We start from the raw sequence: 14438 nt of genomic DNA, 5'->3' as shown, positions 1-14438 counted from the left end.
TGTCTGCAGGTGCCACCAGTGCTTCTTCCACTGTTTTGCATAGAAGCTAATCCCCAGTCCACCGTGCCTGTAGCCCTGCACCTGTTGTTGCCCACAGTCAAGCAGCACCATGATCAAGCCCGTCCACGTCCTTGTCCCAGCACAGCCTTCAGTTGTCTATACCCCAGTCATTGGAACGCGAGCGGAAATACCCAGCCAACGCCCCACAGGCCACAGTACTAAATACTAAAATTTATCTTCTGCTTGCGCTCAAAATGTTGCCTTTTAGGCTCGTTGAGACAGAAGATTTCCGCAACCTGATGGCAGCAGCCATCCCAAGGTACTCGGTCCCCAGTCACCACTATTTCTCCCGGTGTCCCATATGCCATTACACCAGCATGTGTCCCACACCATTACCCGTGCCCTCAACAATGCTGTTACTGGGAAAGTCCACCTAACCACGGACACGTGGACAAGTGCTTGTGTGCAGGGACGGTGCATCTCACTGACAGCACACTAGGTTAATATAGTGGAAGCTGGGACCTTGGGATGGTACACATCCTCCCCACGTCAAGGATTGCGAGCCCTACATCAATCAGGGTTGCCCCCACAGTCTACAGTTCCTGCACCTCCTCCTCATACTCTTCAGCCCCCCTCTCTCAAATCAACACATCAGTCAGGGTGCCTATGATACCCATAAATGATTTTTTTTAAACTAAACCCCATGGGGAAATGTTTGTCAGCCCATGCACTTCGTGTATGGGCATTACAAGTCTAGGAGACACGCTTCCTCCACCTCTCACCATTTTCCACCACTAGATCACCAGGGTTCACGTGTTCCGTCCTGCTACAGACAGTCAATTTTTTTGGCAAAGGTGTCTATGATCCCCAATAAATAATTTTTTTAAAGGGAACCTGTCACCACGTTTTTGGAAGATGGGATAAAAATAGCGTTAAATAGGGGCAGAGGTGGGCGTTACATTAGTGTGTGTGTTATGCGTTTATTACCCACCTAAGTTGCCGAAATAACTTTGCAAAGTCTCCGTTTTCGCCTGTCAATCAGGCTGGTCAGGTCGCATGGGCGTTGTCTTCACCCAGATTTGGCGTAGTTTTCCGTTGGTGGCGTAGTGGTGTGCGCATGCCCAAAGTCCGGAATCCTCTTCCAGGGGATTTAAAATAGCGCGGTGTTCGTTATTGCATTGGTGATCGGTGGGCGCGGCCATCTTCCTTTGGCCGCGCGTGCGCAGAAGCGGCGCTCTGCTGGCCGCGGCTTCAGGAAAATGGCCGCCGCGATATCCATCTGCGCACGCGCGGCATCCCGCGGCCATTTTCCTGAAGCCGCGGCCAGCAGAGCGCCGCTTCTGCGCACGCGCGGCCAAAGGAAGATGGCCGCGCCCACCGATCACCAATGCAATAACGAACACCGCGCTATTTTAAATCCCCTGGAAGAGGATTCCGGACTTTGGGCATGCGCACACCACTACGCCACCAACGGAAAACTACGCCAAATCTGGGTGAAGACACCACGCCCATGTGACCTGACCAGCCTGATTGACAGGCGAAAACGGAGACTTTGCAAAGTTATTTCGGCAACTTAGGTGGGTAATAAACGCATAACACACACACTAATGTAACGCCCACCTCTGCCCCTATTTAACGCTATTTTTATCCCATCTTCCAAAAACGTGGTGACAGGTTCCCTTTAAATGTTTCCCCCATGGGGAAATGTTTGTCAACCCATACACTTAGTGTATGGGCATTATAAGTCTAGGAGACCCGCTCCTTTAAATTGGGCCTAGTTTTTAATGAGGCCTTCCTCTACCTCATGATTTTTCACCACTAGATCACCAGGGTTCACGTGTTCCGTGCTGCTACAGTCAATTTTTTGGCAAGGGTGTCTGTGATCCCAATTAAATATTTTTTTAAAATGTATCCCCCATGAGGAAATATTTGTCAGCCCATACACTTAGTGTATGGGCATTACGAGTCTAGGAGACCCGCTCCTTTGTAATGGGACAGTTTTTTTATGAGGCCCTCCTCCAAGTTTCTTTCAAGGGGGATTGACGTTCGTGCAAATTTTGGTCAAGGCGGCCCTTGCATTCAGTGCATAAGGAAACAGTATTGCAAGACTAACTGAAGAATGTCAAGTGGGTTTTCCTGTGGCCATCAAGTACCTAGGTTCAAAGGCTTATTGGGGTGCATATGACTTGACAGCAGGGCAGGCCTTGCATTCAATGCAACATTTTTTCAGGAAGCCCTCCTGCACCTCTCGTGAAAGGGGTATTGGGGTGCGTTGTAATTGTTGGCAGCCCAGCCACTCACTGCATAGGCAATAACAGCATAAGAGACCCACTGTTTTATAATGGCCTTTTAAGAATATTAATGCCGCCTGATGCACCTCTAAAAATAGGCTTTGTGACTTTAAGAACCTCTCCTTCATAAATGAAACAAGATGTGTCTCCTTATGTGTCACACACCACATGGCCAGCTAGGGTTGTTAAATGTTACAATGACATTTCCCAGTGAATGCATTTGTATTGGTTGAAAGCAATGTTAAAGTTGAAAAACGCATCAAAAACGCTGAGTGTGAACATAGCCCAAGTGGTGGAGGAACATTTTGGTTTGGGGTTAATTATTTTGCCTTATATACAAGTCATTACCCTGGAAAAGATGTACCTTAACATATTTCCCAGCAAAATCCATTTTGGTTTCTTTTTTGAATGTTATTTGGTGCACCTGTAAAAATGTAGTGAAACTCTGACAACATTGCTTACAGCTGTGACCTTGAAGTCAGAAATGCATCCAGGGGCAATCCCCATGATGTTCCCGTGTCATTTGAGCAGTGTTTCCATCATTTTCAGATGTTTTTAGACCTTTAAAGGACCCCCGGGGGGATTGCGATAAAAATACTTGGGTTTCCCATAGACTTACATTGGGCTCGTTGCTCAGGTCGAGTACCCGAGTATTCCAATTTGCTCGACCCAAGCAACTAGCACCCGAGCATTTTAGTGCTCACTCATCACTAATTTTGATACATTGAGTATTACATGCTTTGTGTTACTTTTTTGTGTTGCATAAAACTCAAAAAAACATTGTTCTAGGGTACATTTTTTTATGCATAACTCTCCAAAAAAGTGTTTAAAAATTTGGCAGGGTTAAATTTCTCACCCATACATTTCTTGGTGTGGGATACATTTCTGTGATCTATGAAACTAAAAAAAAGCGCTAAAAATTTTGCAGGGTTACATTTCTCAGCCATACACTGTTCCGTGGTCTGGGGTACATTTCTGTGATCTATAAAACTTAAAAAAGCGTTAAACGTTTTTGTAGGTTTAAAGTTCTCATTCATAGAGTATTGCGTGGTCTGGGGTACAATTCTGTGATATCTAACACTCAAAAAAAGCATTTAAAAAATTTGCTGGGTTAAATTTCTCACCCATACAGTATTATGTGCTTTTTGTTACATTTCAATGACATATACCGTATATACTCGAGTATAAGCCGACCCGAGTATAAGCCAACCCCCCTAATTTTGCCACAAAAAACTGGGAAAACTTTATGACTCGAGTATAAGCCTAGGGTGGAAAATGCAGCAGCTACCGGTAAATGTCAAAAATAAAAATAGATACCAATAAAAGTAAAATTAATTGAGACATCAGTAGTTTAAGTGTTTTTGAATATCCATATTGAATCAGGAGCCCCATATAATGCTCCATCCAGTTCATGATGGGCCCCATAAGATGCTCCATATAAAATACGCTCCATATAATGCTCCATATTAAAATATGCCCCATATAATGCTGCACAAAGGTTAATAATGATCCCATAAGATGCTCCACACATTATGGCCCAATAAGATGCTCCACACATTATGGCCCCATGAGATGCTCCACACATTATGCCCCATAAGATGCTCCACACATTATACCCCATGAAATACTCCACACATTATGGCCCCATAAGATGCTCCAAACATTATGGCCCCATAAGATGCTCCATACATTGAGGCCCCATTAGATGCTCCATTTTTGTGGCCCCATGAGATGCCCCACACATTATGCCCCATAAGATGCTCCATACATTATGGCCCCATAAGATGCTCCACACATTATGGCCCCATAAGATGCTCCACACATTATGGCCCCATAAGATGCTCCACACATTATGGCCCCATAAGATGCTCCACACATTATGGCCCCATAAGATGCTCCATACATTGAGGCCCCATTAGATGCTCCATACATTGTGGCCCCATGAGATGCTCCACACATTATGGCCCCATGAGATGCACCACACATTATGCCCCATACATTCTGGCTCCACACATTATGCCCCATACGATGCTCCACACATTTGCCCCATTTGCTGTTGCTGCGATTAAAATAAAAAAAATCACATACTCACCTCTCTTCGCTCAGGCCCCCGGCACTTGCGATAGTCACCTTCCACGTTCCACCGCTGCGCGCTGCTCTGTCTTCCATCCTCTGCACTGACTGTTCAGGCAGAGGGCGGCGCGCACACTAATCGCATCATCGCGCCCTCTGACCTGAACAGTCACAGCCAGAGGACGGAAGACAGAGCAGCGCGCAGCGGTGGAACGAGGAAGGTGACTATCGCGCAATGCTCACCTCCCCCGATATACACTGTCAGATGGTCTCCGGGAGCCGGCAGCATCTTCCTGTGTTCAGCGGTCACATACCGCTCATTACAGTAATGAATACGCGTGCACATTCATTACTTTAATGAGCGGTACCACGTGACCGCTGAACACAGGAAGAGCTGCCCGGAGACCATGGGACATGCAGGGACAGTGCCAGGAGCAGGTAAGTATGTCACCGCGCCGCTCCCCCTCACCCGCCGACCCCTCCGCCGACACTGACTCGAGTATAGGCCGAGAGGGTCACTTTCAGCCCAAAAAAGTGGGCTGAAAATCTCGGCTTATACTCAAGTATATACGATAACACTCCAAAAAAGCATTAAAATTTTTTGCTGGGTTAAATTTCTCACCCATACACTATTCTGTGTTCTGGGGTACATTTTGTGATATATAACACTCAAAAAAAAGTTTAATAATTTATCAGGGGTACATTTCGTTAGAATATAACCCTAAAAAAACTTGTTCAAAAATCTATTATATTATTATTATTTATTTATATAGGATCATTGATTCCATGGGTAGTGTACATGAGAAGGGGTTACATCCAAAATTCAAATATAACTTACAGTAGACAAACTAATAATGGTAGACTGGTACAGAGAGAAGAGGACCCTGCCCTTGCGGGCTTATATTCTACAGGATGATGGAGAAGGAGACAGTAGGTTGGGGGATATTTTATTGCTCATCCATACGGTATTATGTGTTTTGGGGTACATTTCGGTGGTATATAACATTCCAGAAAAATGTTAAAAAATGTTTTTCTGATTCAATTAGCCATCTATACAGTTTAATATGCTTTGTGTAAAATTACAGTGGGTTAAAATTTTTACAAGCCAATTGTCCTGGTAGTTAAATATTTTTTTTCCAAAAGTTGACTATCATGTATGCTCTACAACTTGGTTTGTGTGAATTTTCTTTGGTTTGAAATAAAATCCAAAATTGTCATGGAAAAGGTATAGAAATTTGAATATTCAAAAATTGACTATTGTCACATATAGTCTAAAACTTTGTGTAAAATGTCATTGGTTTTAAAAAAAGGCTGGTACAGATATAAAAATTTGTTTGTGCAAAGATTGCCTATTACCATCAAGGTTTTTTTCTTACAACAAAGATATTTTGTCACACAGTTTGCTTTTAGAACAATCTTTTCAGTAAAAGAAGTGTAATTTCTTGCAAACTGTATTCTTGAACCCATATCTGCAGGAGTAATTGGCCTTTACACCACTGTGTGTACTCAGTAACCCTGCCTGTGGGCCACTGTCTGGGTGTGCAATTTGTTATCAGCTTCTGTGGAATGTGGAAACATACTCTGTGGGTGACATTTTTTATTACCTTCTCTGGGGGTACAATGTCCAAAAGCTTCTGTGTACTGTACAAGTAGTGTGCCTAAAAAATAATTTTACTCTACCTTTGTGGCCTGGTATAAAGCTCAATATAGTATTTAAATGCTCATTGCAATTACAGAGCTTTTAAATTGTCATGGATGGCTAGTCTGTCTTGCAATGTCAGCTGGTGACCGATTTTAGAAGTAGTTAATTTGCTTGACTGCTGCCCTCCTTGGATGTGGTACACGTTTATCAGTTTGCATCTCTGGAATAAAAGCTTGATTCTTCTTTACACGTGTGTACTCTGCAACCTTGCCTGTGGGTGGTTTGAGATTGGATAGCTGATCCATTTATTGTACGCGTATGTACAGTGGGGAAAAAAGTATTTAGGCAGCCACCAATTGTGCAAGTTCTCCCACTTAAAAAGATGAGAGAGGCCTGTAATTGACATCATAGGTAGACCACAACTATGAGAGTCAAAATTGAGAAAACAAATCCGGAAAATCACCATATCTGAATTGGCAAGATTTATTTGCCAAATTATGGTGGAAAATAAGTATTTGGTCACCTAAAAAGATGCAAGATTTCTGGCTCTCTCAGACCTGTAACTTCATCTTTAAGGGGCTCCTCTGTCCTCCACTCATTACCTGTAGTAATGGCACCTGTTTGAACTGGTTATCAGTATAAAAGACACCTGTCCACAACCTCAAACAGTCACACTCCAAACTCCACTATGGTGAAGACCAAAGGGCTGTCAAAGGACACCAGAAAGAAAATTGTAGCCCTGCACCAGGCTGGGAAGACTGAATCTGCAAAAGGCAAGCAGCTTGGTGTGATGAAATCAACTGTGAGATCAATAATAAGAAAATGGAAGACATACAAGATCACTGATATTCTTCCTCATTCTGGGGCTCCACGCAAGATCTCACCCCGTGGGGTCAAAATGATCACAAGACCGGTGAGCAAAAATCCCCAAACCACATGGGGGAACTTGTGAATGACCTGCATAGAGCTAGGACCACCATAACAAAGGCTACCATCAGTAACACACTACCCAGCCAGAGACTCAGATCCTGCAGTGCCAGACGTGTCCTCCTGCTTAAGCCAGTACATGTCCGGGCCCATCTGAAGTTTGCTAGAGAGCATTTGGATTATCCAGAAGGGTATTGTGAGAATGTCATATGGTCTGATGAAACCAAAGTAGAACTGTTTGGTAGAAACAAAACTCGTCGTGTTTGGAGGAGACAGAATGCTGAGTTGCATCCAAATAACACCATACCTACTGAGAAGCATGGGGTGGCAACATCATGATTTGGGGCTGTTTCTCTGCAAAGAGACCAGCATGAATGATTTTTGTACATGAAAGAATGAATGGGGCCATGTATCGTGAGATTTTGAGTTCAAACCTCCTTCCATCAGCAAGGGCATTGAAGATGAAATGTGGATGGCTCTTTCAACATGACAATGATCCCAAGAACCCCAGCCAGGGCAATGAAGGAGTGGCTTCGTAAGAAGCATATGAAGATCCTGGAGTGGCCTAGCCAGTCTCCAGATCTCAACACCATAGAAAACCTTTGGAGGGAGTTGAAAGTCCATGTTGCCCAGCAACAGGCTGAGAACATCACTGCTCTAGAGGAGATCTTCATGGAGGAATGGGCCAACATACTACCAACAGTGTGTACCAACCTTGTGAAGACTTAAAGAAAACCTTTGACCCCTGTCATTGCCAACAAAGGATATATAGCAAAATATTGAGATTAACTTTTGTTAATGACCAAATACTTATTTTCCACCATAATTTGCAAAATAAATATTGCCAAATCAGACAAGGTCTGCATTTGTTTTCTCATTTGGACTCTCATAGTTGTGGTCTATATATGATGCCAATTACAGGCCTCTCTCATCTTCTTAAGTAGGAGAACTTGCACAATTGGTGGCTGACTAAATACTTTTTTTCCCCACTGTATAGGCATACTGATCAAAGCTATACAAAATATTTTCAAAGTGCAGTGCAATGCGTGCAAAGATAACAACAGCTCTTCATGTTGTAGATTAGTAATTAAATGTTAGCCTGGCATGTATATACTGCTTATAAGTAAAGTGAATATGTGCAAAGTGCAAAAAGTGCAGCGTGACATGAAGATTTCATGCTGATGATCAAATATTTTCTTCGTGTGTATATATATTATATAGGCATAATGACACAATACAGAGTGTGTTATACATGGGAATGACATGGACAAATTTTAGAGTAAAGGAATAGATACAGTCCTGGTCATCGTTATTGGCACCCATGAAGGTTAAGTATATATTGTGAAATATCTCCTGAAAAAAATAAATCAAGTCAAACAGTTTTTATAGAGCACTTGTGCTAAATACAAAAGAGCAAATGATATACAATAATTTAAATAAAAAAACAATGGGAGGGAATAATAGAAAAACCTAAAGCTTGCTGTGACACTGATATTGGAACCCTTTACATAAATCACAAATGAGAACCACCTATGATTAATTGTCGGTGCTCATGTGAAATGAATTATCTAATGAATGATAACTTCAGTGTTTTAAAAAGCCCCATGGTGGGATCTGCTCCTTTTGTTACAATGGTGAAAACAAAGGAGGTGTCTGAGGACATCAGAACTGCTATTATTAGCAAACACAGGACTTCCAAAGGTATAAGGCCATCTCCAAAGACCTTGGTATCCCAGTTTCAACAATGAGCATTATTATTAAGAAGTTTGCCAAGCATAAAGAACCTCCCCGGACGTGGGGTAAAGAAGAAAATTGACAAGAGATGCCTTTGAAGATTAGTGTAAATGATGGAAAAAAACCATGTCAAATATCCAAAGACCTGAAAGCCTACATGGAACAGTCTGGGGTCTTGATTTCAACTAGTACCATACACCGCACACTAAACCAAGCAGAGATTTATGGGCGAAGGCCACGCAAGAAACCATTGCTGAAGATAAGACATAAAAAGGAATGACTGATCTTTTCCAAAGAGTACCCTGAAAAACCACAATTCTTCTAGGAAAATGTTCTGTGGACAGATGAAAAAAATAGAGCTTTTTGACAATGCAAACCAAGAGTTTGTTTACAGATGGAGCAATGAAGCTTATAAGGAAAAGAACACCCTACCAACAGTTAAGCATGGTGGAGGATGAATTATGCCAGGGGTTTCTTTGCTGCATCTGGCACTGGAGGCCTTTACCGTATCACAGGAATCATGAAATGAGAGAATTATCAAGATATTTTAGAGCGAAATGTCTTACCCAGTGTAAGAAAACATCATGGGTCCTCCATCAAAACAAATGACCCAAAGCACACATCCAAAGTACTCAAGAATGGTTGAAAAAGAAACCAATGGACTGTTTCAAAATGGCGAGCAATGAATCCTGACCTCAATTCCATTGAAAGTATTTCCCCATTGGGAAAAAGAGCCCTGCACACATTCAAGAGCTGGAATAAACTGCAAAGGAAGAATATGTGTTGTGAATTTGGATTCTGGGCTCCCCCGGTGGCTACTGGTGGAATTGAACTGGTGTTTTCATCTTCTCTGTTCACCTGTTCCCATCAAGATGTGGGAGTCACTATATAACCTTGCTGCTCTGTTAGTTGCTTGCCGGTCAACAATGTTATCAGAAGCCTCTCTGTGCTTGTTCCTGCTCCTAGACAACTACTAGATAAGTTGGACTCTTGTCCATGTTTGTTTTTGCATTTTGTTCCAGTTCACAGCTGTAGTTTCGTTACTGTGTCTGGAAAGCTCTTGTGAACAGGAATTGCCACTCTGGTGTTATGAGTTAATGCCAGAGTTTTAAAGTAATTTCTGGATGGTGTTTTGATAGGGTTTTCAGCTGACCATGAAAGTGCCCTTTCTGTCTTCTGCTATGTAGTAAGTGGACCTCAAATTTGCTAAACCTATTTTCATACTACGTTTGTTATTTCATCTTGATTCACCGCCAATACATGTGGGGGGCCTCTGTCTCCTTTCGGGGTATTTCTCTAGAGGTGAGCTAGGACTAATATTTCCCTCTGCTAGCATTATTTAGTCCTCCGGCTGGTGCTGGGCATCTAGAATCAACGTAGGCATGCTACCCGGCCACTGCTAGTTGTGTGTTAGGTTTAGTTCATGGTCAGCTCAGTTCCCATCTTCCAAGAGCTAGTTCCTATATATGCTGATGCTATGTTCTCTTGCCATTGAGAACATGACAAATATGTAAAATTATAAGCTGAGAAGTGCAATAAGCTTATTGATGGCTGCAAGAAATGTTTGGAGGCTGTCATCAATGCCAAAGTGTGCGTAACCAAGAATTAATTAAGGCTGCATTTTTGCTGCACATGCTATTTATTCTGTTTCTTCTTTGAAATTGCAACATGTACAGCAACATGTACGTTGAAAAACAATGCTTTATTGTTGTATTATTTTGTGCCACTAATTAAAAATCCTGAGGATATAACTTTGGCACATTTCCATTTATTAATGAAGATATTGTACAGTATATGAAAAAAAGGAGGTACTATATATACCTGGCAATTGTACTGCTGGTGGAGGAAGATAAATTAGTGTTGCGTCCCTCTGCTCCTCTGTTGATGTCATTCTCATATATACAGTAATGCTCTCTATAGTGTGTATATACTAGCCAGGCTAACATTTAATTTCTAATCTGTAACATGAAGAGCTGATGTTTTCTTTGCACATATTGCACTTTGCAAATATTTTGTATAGCTTTGATCAGTATGCTTATACATACAGGTCCTTCTCAAAAAATTAGCATATAGTGTTAAATTTCATTATTTACCATAATGTAATGATTACAATTAAACTTTCATATATTATAGATTCATTATCCACCAACTGAAATTTGTCAGGTCTTTTATTGTTTTAATACTGATGATTTTGGCATACAACTCCTGATAACCCAAAAAACCTGTCTCAATAAATTAGCATATTTCACCCGACCAATCAAATAAAAGTGTTTTTTAATACCAAACAAAAAAACCATCAAATAATAATGTTCAGTTATGCACTCAATACTTGGTCGGGAATCCTTTGGCAGAAATGACTGCTTCAATGCGGCGTGGCATGGAGGCAATCAGCCTGTGACACTGCTGAGATGTTATGGAGGCCCAGGATGCTTCAATAGCGGCCTTAAGCTCATCCAGAGTGTTGGGTCTTGCGTCTCTCAACTTTCTCTTCACAATATCCCACAGATTCTCTATGGGGTTCAGGTCAGGAGAGTTGGCAGGCCAATTGAGCACAGTAATACCATGGTCAGTAAACCATTTACCAGTGGTTTTGGCACTGTGAGCAGGTGCCAGGTCGTGCTGAAAAATGAAATCTTCATCTCCATAAAGCATTTCAGCCGATGGAAGCATGAAGTGCTCCAAAATCTCCTGATAGCTAGCTGCATTGACCCTGCCCTTGATGAAACACAGTGGACCAACACCAGCAGCTGACATGGCACCCCACACCATCACTGACTGTGGGTACTTGACACTGGACTTCAGGCATTTTGGCATTTCCTTCTCCCCAGTCTTCCTCCAGACTCTGGCACCTTGATTTCCGAATGACATGCAAAATTTGCTTTCATCAGAAAAAAGTACTTGGGACCACTTAGCAACAGTCCAGTGCTGCTTCTCTGTAGCCCAGGTCAGGCGCTTCTGCCGCTGTTTATGGTTCAAAAGTGGCTTTACCTGGGGAATGCGGCACCTGTAGCCCATTTCCTGCACACGCCAGACTCAGTCCACTGCTTCCTCAGGTTCCCCAAGGTCTGGAATCGGTCCTTCTCCACAATCTTCCTCAGGGTCCGGTCACCTCTTCTCGTTGTACAGCGTTTTCTGCCACATTGTTTCCTTCCAACAGACTTACCATTGAGGTGCCTTGATACAGCACTCTGGGAACAGCCTATTTGTTGAGAAATTTCTTTCTGGGTCTTACCCTCTTGCTTGAGGGTGTCGATGATGGCCTTCTTGACATCTGTCAGGTCGCTAGTCTTACCCATGATGGGGGTTTTGAGTAATGAACAAGGCAGGGAGTTTTTAAAAGCCTCGGGTATCTTTTGCATGTGTTTAGAGTTAATTAGTTGATTCAGAAGATTAGGGTAATAGGTCATTTAGAGAACCTTTTCTTGATATGCTAATTTATTGAGACAGGTTTTTTGGGTTATCAAGAGTTGTATGCCAAAATCATCAGTATTAAAACAATAAAAGACCTGACAAATTTCAGTTGGTGGATAATGAATCTATAATATATGAAAGTTTAATTGTAATCATTACATTATGGTAAATAATGAAATTTAACACTATATGCTAATTTTTTGAGAAGGACCTGTACATGGATCTTATTAACTAGGAAAGTTACCTGTCATTTGTCATTACACATTCCCCTATAATTACAATTAGGAGGGTTTTTTTTTTTGTAAAAGATGTCTGGGTAGCTTAGAATAATAACCTCCACATGATATGCTTGTCTGCATAAAATAACAAAATACTACGTGTTTTCAAAACCTTTAACCTACGTCCTGGTTCCAGATTTTGTCAACTATACTCCAGATCATCAGCCACAAATCAGTATCAGTAGCAGAATTGGATCGGGAGCTTGCTATTTTCATCCTTCTAGGACATACACACACTTGTGTGGCCTTGGTCCTTGCTCCACAGTCTCTCACCACAGTAAAGCTCAATTTCCAAATTAACTCTTTCAATATCCAGGGATATATTCATAGACAAAACTACTTGCTCTTTTACAGAATATTCTCCATATTCAGTTAATGCCTCAAGTACCATCAATAATCAGTAGATGCTATCAAAGCCTCACCTTGTAGTGCCCAGCAAGGGAAACATGCACTACATTTACCACCTAGTAATATCCCACATAACGTTTCTTAGTTTCAAGAATGACTCTCTGTAACTATTCCCTTCTCAATCGCCTGTTCTACCATGAATTCTACATAAAAAAAATTAGAATAAGTCATAATATTAATCACAATACTTTGCATCAATATAAAAGGTAGTACATCAGTGTTATGCAATAACAAATATACCATTATATCATACAGTAAATATCTTCCGGAGTGCCAGCTATCTTCCACTTCTTTGCAGGAGGAGATACAAAAAGTTCAGTTTTGAAGAGATTTCATTTCAGATACAGGGAAAACATGATGTTAGAGACAGCAGACAGACAATCATTGGCCTTTTGTAGTAGAGCGATGGTGATGACAGGAAAAGCTGTGTCATAAGTATAAAGGTGGTAATGAAAGTCAAATCTGCTGACGGTTTGTCCAATAGGAGTGGTATATAGAGAAAAGAGGAGGGGGCTTAGGACTGACCCCTGAGGAAACCTGATACTAAATGAAATAGATTTGGAATTAGAGCCAGCAAAATATACATTGAAAGATCAGTAAGAAAAGTTGTAGTAGAACAAAGAGAGCGCTATCTTTTGAGGTTTATACAGTTGAGCATAAGGAGGAGTAACTGGTGTCAAATGCTACAGAGAGATACAGCAAAACCGATGAACATTAGTTTTATACAGTATGTTAGTAGCTTGTTCGAGACTTTAGTAATGGTAGTTTCTGTAGAGTGTATAAAGTGAAAAACAGATTGTAAAAGTTAGAGAAGAGAGTCATCTGAAAGATAGCGGATTAGACAGGATTAAAGCAAAAATTCAAGTAGTTTTGTGGTAATTTGGAGATTAGAGACAGGCTGTAATTAGCAGAGGAGTTCTCATCAAGGGATGAGTTTTTTAGTATTGGGATTATGAAAGATACTACTAGAGGTAAAAGAGAGGTTAAATATTTTGGTTATGTGGGTAATGACAGGAGAGGAACTGGAGAAGGTGTGATAGAATAGGGGCATTGGTGTAGGTAGAAGAACGAGAAGAAGCCTGAAGCCTGGTGACTTCTGAGGCTAGATCAAAGGCAGAATGGGAACTTGATGGAGGAAAGGTGTTTGGAAAATAATTTCTTATTGGTTATTATCATTTTTGTGGCTAGATTGTTAGCACTGAGGTTGGTGATATGGGCCTACAGTTTAGTACTAATAAGTAAGTGAAAGGTGTCAAAGACTCATTTTGGATTATTGGATAGTGAGGTGATAAGGGTTGAGTGGCAAGGTGAAGCGCAGCAATAATTGTCCTGAGCATAACTGTTTACTACAAAAAGATAAAAATGCAAGTTACCTTTGAAGTTCTATCTTCTGCATCCATATCAGCTTCAATAAAGATGCAGCAAGCTGTAAAACTGTTCAGGAAACATCAATAGAGCATTCTGTTATTTGTTGCTTTATAACCTCTGTGCTATTTCTGGGCAATTCATTAACTATATCACTTTAGTAAAAGTTTTAAAGAAAACAAATCATAGGCTAATGTGTAATTATTAGCTCTTAGTTTGAGAAGATAGAATAGCAATGTTAGGCTTTTTTATTTGTCATTTACCTAACAGAGTTAGCATCCTAATTCGTTAAATATAGTTAGCACTGAC

At 41.3% G+C, this 14438-nt stretch overlaps 1 protein-coding gene across 1 annotated transcript in view; it reads right to left on the bottom strand.

The window, feature by feature from the left end:
* SLC23A1 (solute carrier family 23 member 1) overlaps positions 1-14209 on the bottom strand; it is a 395963-nt gene extending 381754 nt beyond the window's left edge. Inside the window, exon 1 of the mRNA XM_077264915.1 lies at positions 14138-14209. Coding sequence (XP_077121030.1) covers positions 14138-14164 — 27 coding nt within the window. The 5' untranslated portion in view covers positions 14165-14209. The remainder of the gene's footprint in view (positions 1-14137) is intronic.
* Positions 14210-14438: the final 229 nt, after the last annotated feature.

The sequence above is a fragment of the Ranitomeya variabilis genome, chromosome 5 (genome assembly GCF_051348905.1).
Source record: "Ranitomeya variabilis isolate aRanVar5 chromosome 5, aRanVar5.hap1, whole genome shotgun sequence".
NCBI lineage: Eukaryota > Metazoa > Chordata > Amphibia > Anura > Dendrobatidae > Ranitomeya > Ranitomeya variabilis.
This window is presented reverse-complemented; position numbering and strand designations above follow the sequence as displayed.